Genomic DNA, 23,810 nt, shown 5'->3' on the forward strand with positions numbered 1-23,810 from the left:
TCTAGTCTCTTTTCCAAGCTGTCGGGGGGAAAACAGTATCGGTAAGCCCTCCATTGGTGTTCTCATGTAGGCCACATTGGTGTTGGGGTTTAGGTACTTGTAATTTAGTACCCAACCCCATGCAGACTTTATGTAACAGGATACCAACTACACTGTAGGAAGCCACTTGGAATCTTTAATGACTGGATACATAACTAATAACTTGTACTCACTAGATAGTTATTATTGTCTTACAGTTGCAAAAAATGTAATATAACCAAAAAGTTATCATGTTATTTGCATCTTTACATGTCTGAGCGTTATCAGTCTGATTTGCTATTGCATAATCTTGTATTTTATATTCATATCATTTAAAATTTTTCAGTTTAAGCTTTAAAAATAACTTTCCAATTTAAATGTTGGCTATATTTCTAAATGTAGATACCGTAAATTCAATGTGTAAATAAAAGCATAGTTTAGGTTTAGCATAATGCAACAAAACGTTACATATTCGACAACAGTGTATTCTTGGTTCATTCAAATGATATTTCCTGGGGGGTATGTATGTCAAGAAACAAATGTAAATATAAAGCTCCTGTCACTATGCCAATAATAGGTAGAATATTAGAAGTCTTACCAAAGGTTGTATGAATCATTGGAACACAAGCAGATTGAATACAAGAAAATAAAGGAGAAAAGAAGGAATGCAATATTTAAACATTTTTGAGAGGCAAAAAGTACCTTAAATGTTCGGGCCTCTGAGTTTCTGTGAGTTACAGTTTGAGCTAGTAGACTTCTCCAGCCCATGGGGTCTTCCTTATAGGACAGTTGTCCAGCACGCAGCTTAACATACAGAACACCATCCTTAGACAAGATAGACCTGAAAAACAATAAAAACACTTAGAGAAGACAGCTTTTAAGGCTTGTTGGTGTTTATACAGAAACAAAGTATTATTGATGAACCCACAAGTTTCATTTCATTCATAGAGGTACACAGCAAGTTCAATGAACTACATACATTTAAAGCAAGCATTATACTATGAACAAGGCTATACATAGACAAAAATCACATAAAACATGAAAATAGCTTCAGCTCCTTATTGAGGGCTTATTATTTCACAGCAATTTGGATCAAGCAAGACATCTAAAGGAGGCCATACATTGTAAGATCTGGTTGTTCACCCTGACCAAGACACAAGCCGAGACGTGTCAGATCTGGCCACACACATTGTGGGCTATACATGGCTGCCCAAGGAATATGGTTCCTACAACTTTCTTCCTCATATTTTAAAATCCAAGGAGAACCCAGAATGTCTGGAAAAATTATGTGGCGCAGGCCAGCCTGCAGCTCTGCATTCGTCATCTGACAAAACCTGATCTTTATGTGCTTATGTTGACCCTGTTCGGTTCAATGTACCCTTAATATTTTTGGCACATCTTGTTCTTTCCTGATACTAGGGATTAAATTTAAAATCAAGTAACATGGTGCCACAAAGGATTTAATGCAGTGCTGAAATCTGCATCTTTCATGTTCAGTATGATAGACCCATCTGTAAAGCCCACCCCTCTTTTTCACATACCCTATAGGCAGCCTACCTACTTATGTGTATAGTGAGCGTGGTATCCACCTCTTTTACCCCATCTGTAATTCCACCTGAAGGAAGTCCAGTATTTGGTGTATATTTGTATCCACAGGGTTAATCATTCTGACCCTGCACAAACGTAGAACTGAACTCCAGACTCATTAATTTTTTTCTTTCTTGTAGTAATACTTCTTGTTAGATTTCCTTGTTCTTGAGTATTGACTGTGCAATTTCCAGGCCCTCAATAAAAAAAGTCAATGGGTTTGGATGACAGACAGGTTCATGATGTTGCATTTAGGCTTGTTGCCATTAGGTGTATTTGTGGATACTGGCTCATGTATTCTGCCACTTTGCTGTATATGCCTGCTGTGTGTGCTGGGCTGCCAGGGATTTTAGATCATCCTCTACCCATGCTAGAATCGTTACTTCTGTCATCATGGATAAACACTTAGTGCACCCTTGTGTTTTTAAAAACACCATTACTGTACTATTGTCCAAGAAGATCTTTAAATGTTTGCTCCACAACTGTGGCCAAAAATGTTGTAATGCTCACTAAACTGCTCTTGCTTCCAAGATGCTTGCATGCAACCCCCTGTACTACTTCTACTTGTAGATAAGCTCCTCAACCTCAAGAGCTGTAATATGTGGTCATCACTGCCTATTTGGGCTCTGATAGTGCAATTCTCTTGTTTTTCAGTGCTGGACTTAACCACCTATTGAGAGATTTCCTGGTCTTGCGTGCTATTCTTACCAATTGATCAAGGGACTCTGGATTGCAATCACATTGGTCGAGCACTTCTAGCTGGAGATTTCTCTTGTACAATCTTGCTCATGGCACATTGTTTGATGAAAGCATAAGAATAGTCTGAGACAAATTCTTATTGAAAAAGACTGTTGATGTTGAACATGAAAAGTATTTTTTTGCAATTTCTGGAGTTTGTCTTCTGATACTGATGTTTTTTTTTTGTATCCACACCACTAAAATTTTTTACTGCTCCAAGTGTACTACATGACTTTTGTACAGGTTTATTATCCTGATAGGCCAAATAACAAGCATGTAAACTAGAATTGTGAAGACACAATAGAGAACCAAAATGAAAACATTCCTGAAGAAGTTAACAAACTGTCTCGTAATACCTTTACTTGTGCCAGGGATGCTGGGATTTTGTAATTGTAAAACAACAATCCTTCGTACTGCATAAAACTCTATGCTGTACCCCTTGTTTCCAGTGTACTGAACCCACTGATCTTATGCAGAATCTATCCAAATACCATATATCTTGCAGCCGTACCTAGCAGCAAGCTTGCCGAAGGCAAATTCACAAGTCAATGTGAATTTCTGGGGCATCCTTCTTCTATGCCTCTGATGGAGCAAAACGATTTCAAAACAAAAGTTTGTTCACGGTTCCACTATACTGTCTTGAATAATGTTTAACTGGGTGTCGTAGCTTAATTGGCTGCCTACAAAATTGACCCTAGTCTGTGTACCTGTGTGTGTGTGTGTGTGTGTGTGTGTGTGTGTATATGTGTGTGCCTGTGTGTGTGTATGTATGTATGTATGTATGTATGTATGTGTGTGTGTGTGTTAGGGAATTTAGACTGTAAGCCCCAAAGTGGCAGGGATTGATGTGAATGAGTTCTCTGTATAGCGCTGCGGAATTAGTGGCGCTATACTTATTATTATCCTTTATTTGTTAGGTGCCACAAGGTTTCCGCAGCGCCGTACACAGTAAAACCAGTGGACTATACAGGGTGAAACAGTACAAAACAATAAACAAAAATACCAGTACTTCAGTAACTCCAGGCTGGCTAATGCAATAAACACGGAGCAGAAGAACAGGTAGGGAGACAGGAGGGAAGAGGGCCCTGCTCATGTGAGCTTACATCCTAAGGGAGGGAAAACAGAACAGGCACAAGGGGAGCCAGATGAGGCAAGGGGAGAGATCGAGTGGAGGAGATGAAGGGGTTATGCGGATGGTTGGTAGGCTTTAAGGAAGAGGTGGGTTTTCAGTGCACGTTTGAAGTAGCACAGAGTAGGAGAGAGGTGGATGGAACAAGGGAGGTCAGTCCAGTGAAGGGGGCTGCACGGGAAAAAGAGGATTTATGTACTTATGTTAAATCCGTTTATCTGATTCTGTCTGGGGGACACTGCTTACCATGGGTTGTGGAGGGGGACACGGGAGTTGGCACCTAGCTAGTTAAACTTTAGCACTGCTGACAGACCCCTCCCCTCTACAGTCCCCCTGCCTCTTCCTGTTCAGTTAATTAAAAAGCCCAAGGAGAAAAGGCCAATCAAACAAGAGAGGAAAAGCAGAAGGAAGGGATCGCAGTGTCCCCCAGACGGAATCAGAGAAACGGATTTAACGTAAGTACATAAATCCTCTTTTCTCTTTCATCCAGTCTGGGGGACAGTGCTTACCATGGGGACGTACTAAAGCAGCCCCCTAAGGGTGGGACCACTCTGAAAGCCCCACTCGTAGAGCACTACGAGCGAAATTTGCATCCGCAGATGCAAATACATTAAACTGATAAAATTTTGTAAAGGTGTGGACAGAGGACCAGGTGGCTGCCCTGCAAAGCTGGTCTGCAGAAGCCCCATTTCTCGCTGCCCATGACGCCCCTACCGATCTGGTGGAATGGGCCGTAAGTCTCTCTGGCACAGGATGGTTAGCCTTTATGTAAGCTTGCTTAATGGTTGCCGTAATCCATCTTGCAATGGACTGTTTTGAGGCTGGCCAGCCTCTTTTGTTAGAATCATAAAGAACAAACAGAGAATCTGTACGTCTAATCTGAGAAGTTCTTTTGACATAAATGCGGAGAGCCATAACCACATCTAACTTTTCCATAGACTGTTAATCAGAATGGGAAGTAGATGAATAGACCGGAACTACAATTTCCTGGTTCATATGGAAAGTCCAAACTACTTTTGGAACGAAGGAAGGGAGGGAGGGTTCTTAATACCACTCTGTCCTCGTGGAAAACCAGATTATGGTTCCCGGCAAGACAGAGCTCCCAATTCTGAAACCCTATGTGCAGATGCAATTGCTAAAAGAAAGACGACCTTCCAGGTAAGACACCTAAAATCTGTCGTAAGTAATGGCTCAAAAGGAGGCCCTTTAAGCATATCCAGTACCATGTTAAGATCCCATGGTGCTGTAGGCGGAACGTAAGGAGGCTGAATATGTAAAACTCCCTGAAGAAAAGTCTTAACGCCTGGCAAGTCCGCTAACTTCAGGTGAAAGAAAACTGAAAGCGCTGAAATCTGTGCTCTTAATGAACCTAAACGGAGCCCTGCTTCCAGCCCATCCTGAAGAAAAGCCAATAAGCGAGGGAGACGAAAGGAAGATGTGTGACAGGACTTTTTTTTCCGCACCATCTAATATAGGCTCGCCAAATACGATGATAGATGCGAAAAAAAACCCTAGCTCTCCAGAGGCTGGCTTCAACAGCCATGCCGTTAAACTGAGCCGAGGTAAATTCTGGTGACGAAAGGGGCCTTGTAGAAGAAGGTCATCTCGTGACGGAAGCTGATATCCTTGTCCTACCGCCATGGAGATTATGTCTGCATACCACACTCGACGCGGCCATGAGGGAGCTATTAGAATCACCGGCCGACCGCCTTGCCTCACTCGTCTGAGTACTCGAGGAAGCATGGGAATCGGGGGAAACAGATATCCCAACCTGAATTCCCATGACATGGACATCACGTCCTCTGCTACCGCTAAGGGGTCTCTTGCCCTTGCGCAAAACCTGTGAACTTTTTTGTTGTGTCTGGAGGCCATGAGATCTATATCCGGAAGACCCCCACCTCTGAACTAGAGACTGAAATACTTCCGGGTGGAGGGACCACTCCCCTGGCATCATCGCATTGCAACTGAGGTAATCGGCCTCCCAATTTTTTATTCCTGGAATGAACACCGCCGAGATTGCTGGAACATACTGTTCTGCCCAAAGGAATATCTGAGCTGCCACTCGCATTGCAGCTGCACTCCTGGTTCCTCCCTGTCTGTTGACATATGCCACAGCCGTGGCATTGTCGGACTGAACTCTGACTAGGTGGCCCTGAAGAAGAGTCTGGGCCCCCCGGAGAGCTAAAAGAATTGCCTTCAACTCTAACGTGTTGATTGATAAGGCTGATTCCTGAACTGACCAGAGCCCCTGGAGCCTGAGGTGCAGGACTAGCGCCCCCCAACCTCTCAGGCTGGCGTCTGTTGTGGCTATGATCCATGTCCATGGAGCAAAGGACCTGCCCACCGACATGTGATCCTGATTCAGCCACCACTGAAGCGATTCTCTCGCCCCTGGAGACAGCGAGATCCTCTGGAGATCCAAATGTAGGTGGGATCCTGACCATTTTGTGGAAGTACAGAGAATGAGCTCGACCGAAGGGGATGGTCTCGAAGGAGGCCACCATCTTTCCCAGCAGCCGCATGCACAAGTGAATTGAGGGGCTGGGAGAGGACAAGACCTGAGATGTTTTATTCCGAATTTAACTGATCTTCTCCGCAGGCAGGAACACCTTTTGCTGACTGGTGTCCATGATGAGCCCTAGGAAGACCATGCGTTGACACGGAACCACCTGGGATTTCTTTAAGTTTATCAGCCACCCATGGCTCTCGAGAACCGCCAAGGTGAGGGATAAGTGCTGACGTAATCTCTGAGGAGGATTTGATGAGCAGATTGTCCAAATAAGGCACTACCTGAACTCCGTTTAAGTAAAGACACGCTGTCATCACTGACATGATCTTCGTGAAGACCCTCGGAGCTGTGGAGAGGCCGAAGGGAAGAGCCTGAAACTGATAGTGGGAGGCCCCCACTGTGAATCTTAGGAGGGACTGATGGTCACTCCAAAAGGGAATGTGGAGGTATGCGTCTTTTATGTCTATGGACGCCATAAACTGATCCTTCTCCAAGCCGTTTATCACCGACCTCAGGGATTCCATCCGAAATCTGTCTACCCGTAAGTGCACATTGAGGTTCTATAGTTTTAAGATGGGTTCGAAAAGAGCCGTCCGGCTTTTTGACCAGAAACAGATTTGAATAAAACCCCTGTCCCTTCTGGTAGTCTGGAACCCTGCAGATGACTCTTTGCGAAAGAAGAGAGGCGACACAATCCTGTATTGCCTGTCTTCTTGTTGGATCTCGGGGTAGCGGGGTTATGAAGAAACAATGTGCTACCGGGCCCAGCAGGTCTATCATGTACCCCCTTGATATAATGCCCCGAATCCAAGGATCTTGGGAGGACGCTGCCCATCGTTCCTGAAACAAAGACAGACGTTCCCCCACTGGCGCCCCCTCCTGCAGAATAGAGTGGTCGTCAGGACGCAGGCTTCTCCTGGGTCTTGGAGGCCTGGCGCCTAGCTGCAAACGAGGATCTTCCCCTGACAGAGGAGCCTCAAGCATTTGGATGTCTACCTCTAAAGGACTGTCCTCTAGGCAAGGAGGTCCCCCGAAAGGGCTGACGAAAGGAGCTGATCCAAAGGTTCCGGCTCCTGTTAGAGAATACCGGCAAGGAAGTGCTTTTGCCCCCTGTTGCCTGTGAGATCATAGTATCCAATTCCGGGCCGAACAAACCTGCTGCTGAAAAGGGAATGGTTTCAACGGACCTCTTTGATTCCGCATCTGCTTCCCAGGATTTCAGCCATAACTTACTTCTTGCTGAAATAGATGCAGCCTGAATAGAGGAGGACACAGACGCTGTGTTCTGGGCCGTCTCATAAAGGTACCCCGATGCCTCTTTCAAATGCAAAGCGAGGGGAAGTAAATCAGAGTCCTGTAAGGCCTCTGCCAGTTGGTCTGCCCATGCTTTCATAGCTCTAGCAACCCAAGCTGAAGCAAATGTGGGTCTAAAGGAAGAACCCGCAGCCACAAATATAGATTTCAGCTGGGATTCCACTCTTCGATCATTGGCATCCTACCAACCTGGGGCTGGTAGTAAAGTGTGTTTGGTCAAACGGGCTACTGGAATATCCACTTTGGGAATACTTTCCCAGCGAGCCACATCTTCCTCCTGCAACGGATACAGGGAAGAGAACCTTCTGGGAACAGAGAATCTTTTCTCAGGCTGTTTCCAGGCTTCCTCTGCAATATCTTTAAGTTTTACAGAAGGGGGGAAACGGATAGGCTTCCTTTTGGCCTTCTTAAAGAGACTTCTGTCTCTATGAGTGGGATCCTCCGGTTCTGGGAGGTCCAAAGCTTGTCTCACCGCTAAAACCAAATCATCAATAAATTGGCTTTTAGTGTTCTCTTCCTGCTCCAAAGGTTGAACCTGGTCAGGATCATAATTTATTTCCCCCTCCTCTTCTGAAAACTGCTCAGAGTCTGAAAGGACCATAAGGGTATTAGCAGATCTAGGCCGCTTCCTTTTAGCAGGCGGGATGTTTGGGGATTCAAGTAACTGGTTTAGTTTATATAAACCCTTTATAAATGCTGCGGACCATGCCGGTTCTGTGGGAACAGGGGCCTGGTATAGACGTTCTAATAGAATCTGAGGTAGCGAGGAGGGCCAAAGGTGTACTAGCATTATTAGCCACAGAGGCTGCCACATTAGATAGCAATTGATTGGATTGTAAAACTATCTGTGCTAAAGAGGAAACCGACTGTGTCAGGGAGGCCACCCAGGCCAGTTCCTCCGTCAGTGGGGCTGAAATAAGCTGTGTTTGTATAGGGGGGGACCCCTGCTTCGCAGACAGAGCAGAGCGCCAACGGGTCCTTCTGCCCACATGGTAATTTTACCTTACATTTTGAACATGTGAAATATTTTGCCATAGGGCCCTTTTCTTTATCTGACATTTTCATAAAGGAAGGCACACCAAATACACAGGCTTAAATTGTAAAATTTAGCTGAGTAAGGAGAGAGAGAGAGCGAGAGATTGTAGAGAGAATAGTGGAAAACAAACAAGTAACCAACTAATCTGATATAAAAGTTGTACTTGCAATTTTAAAACACAATATACTATTTCTGGCAAGTAGGAGATCTACAATATAACCCCTACTAGCCCCTCTGTACACAGCAAATAGAGTAAAAGTGTGTTTAAATAAGATTAGATACTTAGCCCATAGGCCAAACAGGGGAGAAGTCCAACAGCAGTGTCCTGGTGCCTGCTCCCTCTGATCTGTGTCTTTTTCCCGGGCTTCTCCTTGGTGCCAGAAGTCTGGGCAAGTCCACTTCTCTCTGGAGGGCAGGGGAGCTCTATGTCTTAGCTCCCCCCCTCTGTTAATGCTGTTTCTTACAGCTTTTTTGCTGGCTGCTGTTCTGTTTTTTTATTAAAAAGAAAAAACTATATGTGGCAGAGTAGAGGAGACCTCAAAAATTGAGGTCTCCGCAGCGGTTACCCCGATGCACCCTCCTATGTATGAGGGGGGATCTTGGTATGGCCCCCTTCCTTGCTCCTCCGCGGATCCATAATGGCCACCGGCATGTATATTCTCCGATAACTGGCGCTCTAAGCCTGCAGTGGCAGCGCCGGTTATCGGGGAGGCTCCAGGAGTGACAGCGGTCCGGTGAGACCGCTTGTCACTCACTATTCAGGCACCCATTCTTTCTCCCTGTCAGTGAGAGCCTCTGGCTCTCATCTGACAAGGTAGTGCCTGCGCTGCTATACTGGGAGTGTGTTCTCTATAATAGAACACACTCCCATGTCTGCCACCTGTAATAAAAGTTGAAATAAAGGAAATAAATAAATTAAAGAAAAAAAAATAAAAGCAGAAGTTAAAACGCTGCCCAACTCCATGGGCACCTAAAAAAAAACTGAGGAGGAAGAGGCGGGGGGATTGTAGAGGGGAGGGGTCTGTCAGCAGTGCTAAAGTTTAACTAGCTAGGTGCCAACTCCCTGTGCTCCCCTCCACAACCCATGGTAAGCAGTGTCCCCCAGACAGGATGAAAGAGAAAAAATATTTCAGCAGTCACTGTCCTGACTACATCAGTTGGATCTTTAAATGATGTAGCATAATGGACTGCGAAAGATGTCTGTTTTGTTAACTTAGCCACGGGAATGTCCAGTGGGGGAAACTATCCTCCAGTGAGAAGGAACACCGCAAGCTGAATTACCTATTGGAGTAAAAACCTTTCTTGCTTGAGAATCCCAAACTTATTCAACTAGGGAAGTTTAATCCTAATGAAGAAAGAAAAAAATGAGTGGACCTAAAAGCCAAGAAGGATGGCGGATGCCAAGTTAAGCATAGTGAATTTCAGTATGATGAATATAGTTTCAACTACTGGCAACAATTTTTTGAAAGTAGAAGGATCCCTTGTATACTCCATAGATCCATGTGACTCTGGGCCACGTCGTCTTCAAATAAGAAAGTGTCAGACAACCTATATGAATCTCGCTACAATCTCCACTGTTCGCTCAGAAGGCACTAATTGCACTACAGCAGTTTCCAATATTCTACCCACTGCATAGGATATGAGAAACTGAAAATGTGCTCATACCGGGATCCATCTGCACAGTGAGAATAAGCAGACATGAAAATTTGCAACTAACAAAATATGCTTGCTGTGATACTTACAGTACACGAAAAATGAGAACAGGCATCTGGACTATTTCCCTAATCGTCTTGTCGATGGCAGTTGAAAAACTGAGCTTTCAGTTTGGATAAGGTGTTTCATAGGGATATGAGGGGCCTTTTCAGTATGCCTAAGTGCACTGTCTCCTGTAAGTGTTGCTTAGCGGCCAGTTTTAATCTGTGTCCCCCCTTGACAAAAGAGATATGTTGGTATTCCTTCAGCAATTTGCTATATAATAGAATGCTGAGTACAGTATTTTTACTCAGCAGAAACAGTAGCAGTCTACACTTCCATGCAATGATCTGGAGCTTGACTACAGACTAGTTGAACCTTGTCTCATAATTGCTTTAGAGCTTGTTCACCTTTCACCTAGGCATCTTTTTTTCTTTGCTTTTAAAAAATGTTGCATTGTTGCATGCGCATATACCGCATTTTAAAGGCATCTAAAATACTAAAAAAATGCCAGAGATGGCAAACAAAGTGTCCACGAGAGAGTCAAGGCTAGTACATAATGTTAGATTGTCTTGATTGCACAGTTATAACAATCCATACAGTTTGCTTTAATAACATTTTTAATTTTTTCCTTTATAAGCACATTACTTACTTCAGCTGCTGAGTTCCTTTACGCAAGTCAATAATGATTTCCCAGTATCGAGGGCCTTTCACTTTTATCTGAACAAAGGGAAATGAGACAACATCTTGAGATAAGCATAACTGCACATGTTGAAATTTATCATGTAGTGCAGAGAATGTATTAACAGATGATATAATAAAACAGTGCTGTCCAACAGGTATTAAAGAGGACTCATTTTGTTTTAATCTGAGCACAGACAGTACAGCAACACTATTGTATATCAACAACTGGTGATTTACCTGTGGGTGGAGTATTAAACATAATTAGTACATTGCTCAGCACAATCACACAGTATTCCCAAAGTGAACAGACACTAATGATATAGTAATGCAGAGCAATATACAGCCACAAGACACTGGAAGGCTATATATTGTACCTAAGAACACTAGTTTGCATCACAGGACATCATCTAGCATCAGAGCACACAATGTATAGTTTCAGAGCCATGCGATATGGCTCACATCATAAAGGAGTGGCTCTTACGTATCAGGCATGTACCTCACTACCTTCAACATCAGTACATTATTGACATACAGTATATTATATAGTTAAATATATTTTGTTTGTTCACACATGTTTATAGTTATGCGAGATTAGATTTTTAGTTTGTGTACCTGTTTAAGCAGATGTAACTCTGGAAGCAGGGTGGGTGCCATAAGCTCTTCTGTAGTCTCTTCATACCACTGAGTCCCCTGCAAATATGATTAAAACAAAATTAACGATCGATCAATAACACGATACAAGGGCCTTTGTACTCCGCATGTTACAACCCATGCACTCCTACTCTCATTCACCAATACCATTTTCAGGCCACATAAATGACTACTAATCTCAGCTGCCTATTCTGTTTGATCCATGCATCCCAAATGCAGCTCAATTCCTCTTCCATAACTCCCTGCCTCCATTTACAGTTTAATGTCACCAATTAGATGTTTCTTATTCCTGTACTCTATTTCCCCTAACCCATATTGGTTAAATATATACCCAGACACACAGATCTGTTCCTAGGCAAGTAGAACATATATCAGGTCAATAAGGAGGAAAGAATAGCGCATTTCCCTCTCTCTCTCCTGCATATTTGGATGGCTGCTTTGTGTGCCTGTCCATCAGGGCTGTAGGTAAATGAGGTGTCAGGGCAGAGAGATGGTATGCATGTATGGTAATGTTATTTATCTTAATCCTGCAGTATGTTGCACCACTCCTTCAAGTCTTCCCAGTGCCGGAATCCTTTTCACCTCTGTTGGTAGTAATACCTAAATAATACATATGGCGTCGCTCTGCAGCAAATTGGGTCTCTATGTATGTTAGTACATAGAGCCCTTAGTTTTCTTTGTAAATAAAAATATGTTATTATAATGTCACAACCACTTGCTGCCTGTCATATCTATTTGTCCTTACTGACAGCCTTTTTGTACAGTCATCATAAGCCTCATTAACAGGCTCCCTACAATGCTGGAAGTGATCGCGCCCCTCAGCCACTCGGGCCACATGTATGGATTACATTTGACACTGATCCTGTCACTTGGAGTTTGCAATAAATTGCAAGATCCCCCAATGTATGGCTAGTTAAGGAACAGGGAATCAAGACTCCAGTGTTGTCCTTCTAGAAATGTGGACTACAAAACTTGGCTAAGCTACTTTTAGTTAGATAACACAATGATGGGTGAACATATGCCCACATTACACATTCTCCATAAAGCAGGACATCTATGGAAACATTAAGCTTTTTTTGTTAGCTTGCAGTTATAACATACCTTGTATGTAACTTCCAAGAGCACATAGCAGGGTGTGTTTGAATCCACATCCACAGGAACCAGGAGCCGAGGCTCAGCAGCCAGCACATAGAGGTGTCGTAAAGCTTGCAGGTGGTACCTGTTTGCACACACAAGCATGACAGGCATAGTTGCCAATATATTAAAATATTGATGCTAGAATATGCATCTGGTTGTTCAGGAGCCAAATGAATGAATCATAAAGACTGTGATTGGGTGGCATATATATGCCAATGCAATAGTTGGTGGACCACACATTTTGGTCAGGCAGAACCATTGGGCACATACACCCACAGTACAACGCTTTCCAGATTGATCAAGAACAACCAAACTGGACATCCAGCTTACACACTTTATTAGAGATCAGCGCTCCTGAAGCTGCTAGTACTATTAGTGATAAACAAAATGTTGCAGCGTGTGTGCATGCAAGTGTGTTCGTGTGTTTGCTGTTGTAAGATTGCACAATGCGAACCCATAGAAGTTTAACCAGGGATAGTTGCACACTCCTATTAGAATACTCACTAGTCCAGTGTTATAAGGGGGTTAGAAACGCTGGGGATTTTTCTACACAACTCTCTCCATCTGTCACACTCAGTGCAAGCTGATAAAAAATATAATGTTCCCTTTACTCAAGTCATTCTTTCGCATTCCAATTGTACGATGTCTACACTACTACCTTATTACTTCCAATATGACACAAATTGAGGACTAGCAAGGATATTTTTAACTCTGTCATGTAGCACAATATGCACTTACGAAAAGATTTGTCAAGGTAAATGTGATATCTAAAATACTGATGGATAATTTGAAGTCTTTCAGTCTATTATCCTGTTAAAACCAGTAGTAAAGTGTTCGTATGTAAAAAGATGTGATATTTGGATTGGGGCACATTTCTCTGTATGTTCAGTATCTGTACAAATTAGGCCACTTCAGCGTCCTAATATACAGCAGAATCAGCGAGTCACATTTACCTGTTATCTGTACTGTGGACAGGAAAGTGAGGATAGAGAGCACAAAGAAGGGCCGCTATTGAAGAATTTGAAGTGCTCAGTGAATACCTGGAAAAAAGAAGTACATAAGAGTATATTGCACTTGTAAACTACAAAAAAAAACTTCCACTGTTCCTCAATGCACACTATGCAATCAATATTTGTGTGTGACAAATACAGCTGGAGACAAAACACAGTAATCCATTCAAATGGACCATCAGATTCCTGGGAACTATGGTGTTTGTAGAGCTAGCAGTAATTAACTGGAAGTTATGACAGAGGAAGTGTTGATCATAAAACACAAGTAATAAATGGTTTACCCTTTAGTGCTCCAGGTTAAGAAAAATACAATTTTAAAGGGTTAATAAAATGTTTCTTTATAGAACAGGCATATACTTTTTTCTATTGCATATGAATTTTTAGGCAGTAATGCAAACAGCCCCAATATGTGCTAACAAGCATTTTATAAAAAGCAATTACATAAAGATAATGTCAATCACAAACTCTTCAAATGTAATGATTGTTTGGATGATAATAAATTATTATTTATAATACTTACTGTTAAAAAAAGGTCAATGTGGGGCACAATGAGGGTAGAAAAGCACCACTCATGGGAGGCAGGAAACTTACAAATCAAAATAGACTCTTCCTATACCTACCTAACAGCCCCCCCTCCCATTGAAATATTTTAACTAGGCAACAATAGATGAAATATCTGAGCCACTCAACGGCGCTTTTGCTAATAGGGTGGTCCTAACTCTAAACAGTAAGAGTCTCATATATTTGGGCCATACATATATGTCTTTTTAAATTGAGAGCTAACTTACCAAGAGGTACCCCATAAGCCTCCAAGTAGCAATACAGCGCCATCACTCCCCCTCAGCTACTGAAACCAACATGCCTCTCAGACAAATACAGAAGTGAAAGTTGCTCAATCAATTTATAGGCTCATAGCAGGTGCTTGAAAGGGTGGGGTTATCCTAAAAGGAACACTGGCTATAGCAGTGTGCTGGGTGATTTTTCTCTGTGTTTGTTAATTTAAAAGAACCCAGGTATCAACAGAAGATCCAAATACCACACTCTCTGGTGGACTGTTGTGCTCCAATGGAATCAATGTGATGCCTCCCTGTCTTTGTAATGCCAAAGTAAACTCACACAAACCCAGGAGGGGGTCTACTACAAGAGCCTGAGGTTCGCTGGATCAAGTAAAATAAACTGGGGCATTCCAGTTCAGACTGAATGCCATTAAGTCCACTTATATCTCTTTTACTGATCTTTCCTCCACTGTCCCTCTATCTCGAGTATCTGACTCCCTCATCACCATCTCTGCCTGGATGTCCTCACATCCAGGAAGAGAACATTTCTAAAACTGAACTCTGACTTCCCTCCTTCCAGATTCTCATCCCACCTTGACCTTTCTATCACTGTTACCACCACCACCATCTCCTTTGTCCCCCAACTCTGCTGCCTGGGCATCATCCTTGACTCCTCCCTTTCTTTTGCCCCCACATTCAATCCCTTGCCCAATTCCGTTGCTTCCAATTACGAAACATTGCCCATATCAGTCCCTTCCTCTCTCAGGATGCCCCCAAAACTATTATTCAAGCACTTATCCCCCATCTTGATTATTGTAAACTTCTCCTTACCGGCCTCTCCCACTTCGCCGCCCCTTCGTTCTATATTCAATGCTGCTGCAAGACTTATCTTCCTTTCATGCCGCTCCTCTTCTGCCTTGCCTTACACTGGGCTCCCCTTCCACTAGAGAATCCTTTTCAAACTCCTCACCATCACCTACAAGGCTCTCTCCCACTCAACTGCCCCCTATATCTCTAACCTCCTCTGCATTCACACTCCCTCCCGCTCCCTGCGCTCGACCAATGACTGTTGACTCTCCTCCACTCTGATCCCCTCATCCCACTCCAGAATCCAAGATTTCTCCTGTGCTGTCCCCCCTGCACTGGAATGACCCCCCTCGCTGCAGCCATCTGTCCCCTAACTTGTGCTCTTTCAAACGAGCACTTAAAACTCGCCTGTTCCTTAAAGCCTACCAGCCATCCACCTAACCCTTTCTTGATCTCCTCAGTTCACTCTTAACTCCTCTCTGCCCATTTTTTTACACCTCCAAAACTATAGCCCCTTAACGGACTACCCTCTGTATCTGGTGTCTGTTTTCCCTCCCTTAGAATGTAAGCTCTTATGAGCAGGATCCTCTTCCTTCCTGTCTTTATACCTATTCTTCTGCTCCCACTTCATTACAACAGCCATTCCGGGAGTTTCTGAAGTCTTGGTATCATTTGTTTATTGTTCTGTATTATTTCACTCTGTATAGTCTACTGTTTGTATTGTGTACGGCGCTGCAGAAATCTTGTGGCGTCTAATAAAGGATAATAATAATAATGGCTAATCGCAGTGCCATCTGATAGAAGTTATCTGGATGGAAGAACCCTTCTGCTGGATATGGGATATGCAGATTGATATAGTTGTCCTCCAAATTTTGCATTCCTAGAATGGAAATGGCTGTCCGAACTGCTTCTGTACTTTCGGCCCATAATGCAGTGCTCTTCTGCCATTGCAGGGTGCTTTATGTGCCCAAATGATGGTTAACACACATAATTTTGGTGAGACTCCTCTACAGGGTTCTGACTGCTTTTATTACCCAAAGGTTAGAAGTCCAACCCTGAATGCTAGATACATTGCCCAGTATTCAAGGACATTTATCAGTTACAGTCGCTTTCATGGCTGAGAGTGGGATTTAATAGGGATGAAGACTAACTTCCTTTTCTTTGGAAGTGTCCTTCCTCCTATTGGTGGTGCTTAAATCCCACTATAATTAAATAAATTTCGAAATAATCCCTACGGACAAAATTAAATCCAAAGACTCCCACAAGAGCAGAAGAAACTCACTGTGTGTTATGTGAAATGACAAAAGTAATTTAAAAAACTGCAACTCACCTTCCACCACCCAAGAACAGGAGACCCAAGGCCATGTGGTGAGCCAGGTGGAAGCCATAGTTCATCTCCCCACCAGTCTTCTTGTGCATGAACCGGCATAACTGGAGAACTCTGAGATTGCCAGAGCCAGCCATCACCATGGACAGAGATAACAGCACCACACTCAAACATGTCTCAAGGTTGTAATGACCTGTCTTGAAGAGAGGATGACATTCTGTTAAACCCCCCTTCCCCAATAATAAATCCAACTTTATAAAACATAGCGAGGAATATGCATATTGTGTCCAACAAGCTTGCTGTCAGTGAACAAACTGTTAACCAGCAACCAAGGCTTGTTGATCACCAAACAGTAGCTGCAGTCATCTACAAACAAAATAATACGCTATTGCAACATTAGCAGCAATATAAAGCCAATATAAAACATGCAGGACATAAATGATATATATCATTAGCTACCCATGGATTTGCCACTCAGTTTAACACATTCATATCTTCCAATGATCATAGAGCTTCTGACACCTTTTGGTTATTTTTACAGAGTACCAATAAAACTAAAGGTTCCATTTTTAACTGCAATTCTACATTAGTTAAATCAAACAATATACAATAGCTCCTTTCAATTAAGTTATGTTCCTTGGGTAAAAAAAAAAACAAAAAAAAAAAAAACTTACTGTGGTACCAGCTTGTCCAGACAAACATTCAAAGTCTTTCGCAAATTTACACTAAGAACAGAAATAAACATCAGATAAGAGCACATTCATGAAGAGACTATTTTGATTCATGTACAAAAACTGTCTTACCAAGCAATTGAAAGCAGCCAAATTTGCTGAACCAGCAAATCGAAACCCTAAGGCCAGGCAAGCTCCAGCAATGATGTAAACATGAGCTTGTCTGCAACAAGATTAAAAAAAAATATGTAGGCTCTATGGACCATGAACAAAAACGGCAAAGGTGGACATTTATACAATAGTATAGTGACAGAAAATAACAGACTTGTTAAGATATCGAACTAGGCTCAAACAAGAAATACATACGCGTTATGATTTTTTTTTTAATTTTAATTATTGATTTTGTTAATTACAAGCAGTCAAATAATAAATAAAAATGCTTTCTGGCAGATGGATTCTGACTAATCAGCAATGATCCCACAGATCCATAGATAAAATGGTGATGGAATATGATGATCTCCAGTGTGTCCAAGTAAACTGTACATGATACTTACGCCAGAGTTTCCAGGTTTAAATCCTCTGATACTGGTTGCTCTGCAGCATGAAGTGAAACACTATTGGCTGTGATGATCTACAAAAGAAGAAACATTTACTTCAAATGTTGTGCAATATAAATTGTGCAATGAAAATCAATTGAATGGATTAAATCACATCGCACAAATGAAATTCTCAAGACAGATTACTGGCAGACAAAGATAATTTGACAAAGCAATTACTAAGAAGGGATACATGTTCAAATGCACCATCTTGTGACCACAGTAGAGTATTAAAACATCTTACATAGTTATGTCTGCTTATAGAACAGTGGAAGTTACTGTGAGTATAGAAATAATACCATATCAGTGCCCCCCTGTGCAGGGCCTTACTTAGAAGTCACATTGTGAGCTAATACAATCAGTAAGAAAGGAAACCACAAGCTTGTGCCTCTCCACCCAACAACCCCCTCCTCCATTTTCCCAGGAAGGTGGTTAGCAAAGATCAAATACCACAAAAAGATTAAAAGGAGAAAATGAAATAACCTCAACTTAAAAAGATTATTATGCTGGCAGATTATGCTTAGTTAGTTAAATGGATAATGCAGCTTTGGCCAGGGATCAAGCTATTTCCACTAACCTGCAAACTGAGCCTTTTATATGTTTGAAAATGATATTAGTATTCCTCCAACAATTATTTTATAACTGTATTGAAACAAACAGTGAGACCTTTTTAGCCTTACCATTTTGAAACTGCAGATTAAAGGGGCTAATTTAAAAACATGATGTGGGGGTACAGTGTAAAATACACACCCATAATTATAGTGCGTGTGTGTGTGTGTCTGTGTACACCATAGCACACCTCATTCTGTTCATTGCGGGTGTGCATTCTCTCCACCCCTCTCCCCCCTTGCTATACAACTTGGTTTGGTTCAATAAGGATTTATGTATACTTACTTGGGGCACATTGCTGTTCACCCACTGTGAATTGGGCAGTATGTCATCCCACAAAATAAGACATCGTGCAAGAGTCTAAAATAGGATTAAAATAGAAATAAAATAAAAAAAGCCATAAGAGTAACGCTTTTTTTTTTCATGATATTTTACAAACTGGTGTAAATAGATAAAATTAAAAGATCAGCTAAACTGCTCTTATAACGTGCCAACATATTTATAAACAGTAACTGAGTTGCAGACTACATTATCAGATATATGCTGAATCTGCAGTCATGGCCAAAAGTTTTGAGAATGACACAAAAATTAATTTTCACAAAGTCTGCTTTATGATGGCAATTTGAATATACTCCAGAATTTCATGAAGAGTGATCAGATGAATTGCAATTAATTTCAAAGTCCCTCTTTGTCATGGCAATGAACTTTATCCCAAAAACAACATTTCCACTGCATTTCAGCCATGCCACAAAAGGACCAGCTGACATCAGGTCAGTGATTCTCTCGTTAACACAGTTGAGAGTGTCGACGAGGACAAGGCTGAAAGGTTCAAAAGCTGTGAAGACGACTTCAGGGTGTTTAAGAACGTCCATCAAGCACCAGGACAGTCTCCTAAAGATGATTCAGCTGCAGGATCGGGACACCACCAGTGCAGAGCTTGCTCAGGAATGGCAGCAGGCAGGTGTGAGTGCATCTGCATGCACAGTGAGGGGAATACTTTTGGAGGATGGCCTGGTGTCAAGAAGGCCAGCAAAGAAGCCACTATTCTGCAAAAGGTACAGGGATTCAACTGCTGAGGACTGGGGTAAAGTCATTTTGTCTGATGAATCCCCCTTTCAGATTTTGCGGCATCTGGAAAAACACTTGTCCGGAGAAGGAAAGGTGAGCGCTACTATCAGTCCTTTGTCATGCCAACAGTAAAGCATCCTCAGACTATTCATGTGTGGGGTTGCGTCTCAGTCAAAATTGTGAGTGAGCCCACTCCCTTGGCTAAGAACACAGCCATGAATAAAGAATGGTACCAAAACATTCTCCAAGAGCAACTTCTCCCAACCATCCACGAACAGTTTGGTGACGAACAATGCCTTTTCCAGCATGACGAAGCACCTTGCCATAAGGAAAAAGTGATAACTAAGTGGATCAAAACAACAAAATTTTGGGTCCATGGCCAGAAAACTCCCCAGACCTTAATCCCATTGAGAACTTGTGGTCAATCCTCAAGAGGCGGGTGGACAAACAAAAACCCACAAATTCTGACAAACTCCAAGCATTGATTAGGCAAGAATAAGCGGCCAGTCAGTCAGTATGTGGCCCAGAAGTTGATTGACAGCATGCTAAGGCGAATTGTAGAGGTCTTCAAAAAGAAAGGTCAACCCTGCAAATATTGACTCTTTGCATAAACTTAATGTAATTGTCAATAAAAGCCTTTGACACTAATGAAATGCTTGTAATATTACTTCAGTATATCATAGCAACATCTGACAAAAAGGTCTAAAAAACACTGAAGCAGCAAACTTTGTGAAAACCAATACTTGTGTCATTCTCAACACTTTTGGCAAGGACTGTACATGGTGCCGTTAAATAAATAGTTATCCTGTTCCTTAAGTATAAACTTGTTTAAACAGTATAAATAAGAAGGAAAGCAAAAGTTCATACTCTCAATAAAAGGAATTCTGGTTTAACAAAGTCGAGTAAGTACATAGTGTCTGGAGCTCGCAGCCAATCAGCAATTGACCTAAAAAGACAAGAAGGCTAAAGTAAATAAACAAAAATGATTACACAGAATAAATAGGCCTGACAAAATCATTTATAAACATAAACAATGTATAAATCGCATCCATCATAGACACAGCTTGAAGTCACCAACAAACCGGAAAAACAGGTTTAATGCAACTTTGATCTTAAAATCAACTTTTGGTTTTAGCACTTCGTAGTTTTACAATCATTGTCATGATTATACTTGCCTATATATGTTCATCAGTCTCTGTGGCATGATGACATATTAGGGGGGAGAGGTGCTTCTCTAACTGAACAGTGACTGACAGGCTTGCTTGCTACAAAATACACTGCTCGGATTGGTATATTCATATACCACACCAGCCAGTGATGCTGCAGCAGTCTACCAGACTGCAGTTTCACCTTTTAGATCTGCATAATGTTCCATTTTGTAAAAGTAGATAAAGTAATAAAGGAATTATTCTCCAGTGCTTGTTACCTGTTATTAGTTTTCAAGTAGATCATTGCCAATGCCAAAGTAGCTCCAGGACATGTGACATCCACATTGATGGTGTCTCCTTCCTGTAAAAACAGTGAAATGCTGGCACTGTTTAATCACTATATAAACATTATGCACACAGTCAAATTTAACATCCAGTAGAAGAAAAACAATCTGTGTCACGGAAACACGTGCATCTTACAGGAACAGCACAATGAACAAACGGTAAATCGGAAGTGTAATGATAGACTCAATTGGAAAACATTCACTAAGATGCAACGTGGCAACTGGCAAGAAGATATTAGATAGTACGTATGGCTACATTTACAATTTTGTAATGCCGATGGGTTGAACAACTGGACCAGTTTCCAATTAAGCCACAAATGTGGATAGCCAAACTGAACAGATCTGGCCAATTGCTCATGCGGCCTGTACAAGCAGACAGTGGCCATCTGTCCATCACATTTATTGCCATGCCAGTAAAATTATCCAATCTACTTCAAATTGGCTCATTCTTGGGCATATGTTCAATGTGAACTGAATAAAACAATGCAAATGTTTTCTCAGAAAAGAATAAACAAGCAGATTTAAATGTTAATGTAAAAGTACAATATTTAACCCTTTAGCAATCACATGCATTAACATTTCAATGATTATACCAATTTGAACATTTTCCCAATACAATGTATACACCAGAAATCATCCCAGGTTAATTGTAGTGAGTTATAAGACAGATAGGGCACTCAACTGGTAACATACCGAAGCAAATATATTTCAATGTGCCGTGTATACAGCAAAGGCAACTTTACAATGTGTTTCAGGGTAATATAGGAGATTGTACACATGAAGTATTGTGCACAATCACTACTAAAAAAAACACAGATGTGTAATACTAGTTTGCAATGCAAATGATAGATGAGTTTGTCTGCAAGAGAAACACCTCATATGTGTGGTGCAGCTAAATATGTCTTGTCTGTTTTCAGCATACTGGGGTCAATAGCTTTTCTCTTTCATCCAGCCTGGGGGACACTGCTTACCATGGGGGTGTGAAGGGGAGCATGGGAGTTGACACCTAGCTAGTTAATTTCTAGCATTGCTGACAGACCCCTCCCCTCCCCTCTACATACCCCCGCCTCTTCCTCCCCAGTTTTTTTAGGTGCCCAAAGGAGTTGGGCTTACTGTGGCTGCTCTGCAGCTACACCTTGCTGATTTTACTTTATTTTCATTTTATTTTCTTTTATTTTGCTAAATGGATAACGTGCAAGAACTGAAGGGGACTCCTATGCTGTAAATAGCTGCAGCCGACAGAATTCAGTGTGAGCAGGACGGCTCTCACTGCCAGTGCTTCAGGACAGGTGCTGCCAGTGATCTCAGGGACTGCTGTCACACCGGAGCCCCTTCCTTGCAACAGAGACCATCAGGTCTTTACAGTTAAGAGTACCGGCGCTGCCACTGTGGGCATAGAGCGCCGCTACTCGGTAAATGGCGCCCACCATTTGGATGGATTGTACCAAGTCACCCGCTCTCAGAGCATGGGGGGGGACTTAGGTACACACTCTTGGTGCCATATGCAAAAAGATGGAGTGAGGCACTGTTTTAGTTGCTGCTAGATAGAGAGCACACTCACAGAACAGCAGCGCAGGCACTGCTCTGTCAGCTGAGAGCCAGAGGCTCTCACTGGTAGAGCAAAATTAGGGTGCTTGAATACAGAGTGACTAGCTGTCCGGACCACTGTCACTCTTGGGGCCTCACCGATAACCGGCGCTGCCTTTAGGCATGGAGGGCCGGTTATCGGAATGAAAAGAATGCCGGCGGACATTTAAAAAAAATAAAATAAATAAAAAAGAAAAATATAGCCGTGGAGGAGGAGGTCTCCACTACTCTGCCATATACTATTTGTTTTCTTCTCCTCCCCACTAATGGGGCAGGAAAAGCACTTCAGAGAGACAGCATTATAAGAGGGGGGAGCTATAATATAGAGCTCCCCTGCTCTCCATGGAAAGTTGGATTAGTCCAGCCTTTTTGGCGCCAAATATAAGTCCGGGAAAGGACACACATCAGAGGGAGCAGGCACCAGGCACTACTGTTGGACTTCTCCCCTGTTTGGCTAAGTATCTGATTTATTTAAACATATATTATTGTATTGCTGACTGCAAAGTGGGCTAGTGGAAATTATATTATAGTTTTCCCACTTGCCAAGTTATTTTATTTTGGTTTAATAATTTATAAGTATAACTTTTATGTCTGTTCTATGCTGTATCTCGCTCTCTAACAGCTAAATTTAAGTCTGTATGTTTGGTGTGCCTTCCTTTTTAAAATGACAGATAAAGGAAAGGGCCCTAAAGTAAAGTGTTTCACTTGCTCCAAATGCAATACTAAATTAGCTAGTGAGCATTGAGACTCAGGTGCTCTGGGCTGATTGCAGCCATTCTGGAAAATTTGCTGCAGCTGACAGCCTTTCCTTGCTAAGTATATTTTATACTCTCTATAAGTAGATAGGGAAGTATAAGATTCTGAGCACATTTTTGGGGGATGAGCATAATGTTTCTAAAGGATTATTGCTCTCTCATGAACAGAAATACTATCTTTTGACTGGTTCATACATTAGTGTTTTCTGTGCAAATATCTGGTGTATGTGCTTGTATTTTGCAGTGTGGTAGCTTTATTTTCTACTAAAAAAATGTTTGAGAAAAGTAAAGCAACATGTGCAGAGTTTTTTTCCCTGTTCCAAATGCAATGCTAAATTAGCTAGTGAGCATTGAGATTCAGGTGCTCTATACTGATTGCAGCCATTCTGGAAGGTCTGAGGCTGCTTACAGCCTGTCCTTGGCTAAGTATATTTTATACTCTCTATAAGTAGATAGGGAAGTATAAGATTCTGAGCACATTTTGGGGGGATGAGCATAATGTTTATAAGAAATTATTGCTCTCTCATTGACAGAAATACTATCTTTTTGACCGGTTCATAGATTAGTAGTATTTTCTGTGTAAATATATTTTGTATATGTACCTGTATTTTACTCTG

General features: G+C 42.0%; 1 protein-coding gene across 1 annotated transcript in view; it reads right to left on the reverse strand.

Annotated features, from left to right (window-relative positions):
• The window catches only part of ANAPC1 (anaphase promoting complex subunit 1), a 105,597-nt gene that overhangs the window by 7,315 nt on the left and 74,472 nt on the right, over nt 1-23,810 (reverse strand). Inside the window, exons 32-43 of the mRNA XM_075203757.1 lie at nt 20,786-20,868; nt 20,227-20,305; nt 18,577-18,651; nt 17,641-17,717; nt 17,219-17,309; nt 17,090-17,140; nt 16,419-16,612; nt 13,449-13,535; nt 12,460-12,577; nt 11,320-11,397; nt 10,676-10,743; nt 721-859 (exon numbers count right to left, since the gene is read on the reverse strand). Of these exons, the coding sequence (XP_075059858.1) occupies nt 721-859; nt 10,676-10,743; nt 11,320-11,397; nt 12,460-12,577; nt 13,449-13,535; nt 16,419-16,612; nt 17,090-17,140; nt 17,219-17,309; nt 17,641-17,717; nt 18,577-18,651; nt 20,227-20,305; nt 20,786-20,868 (1,140 nt within the window). The remainder of the gene's footprint in view (nt 1-720; nt 860-10,675; nt 10,744-11,319; nt 11,398-12,459; nt 12,578-13,448; nt 13,536-16,418; nt 16,613-17,089; nt 17,141-17,218; nt 17,310-17,640; nt 17,718-18,576; nt 18,652-20,226; nt 20,306-20,785; nt 20,869-23,810) is intronic.

Source organism: Mixophyes fleayi, chromosome 3 (assembly GCF_038048845.1).
Source record: "Mixophyes fleayi isolate aMixFle1 chromosome 3, aMixFle1.hap1, whole genome shotgun sequence".
Taxonomy (NCBI): domain Eukaryota; kingdom Metazoa; phylum Chordata; class Amphibia; order Anura; family Limnodynastidae; genus Mixophyes; species Mixophyes fleayi.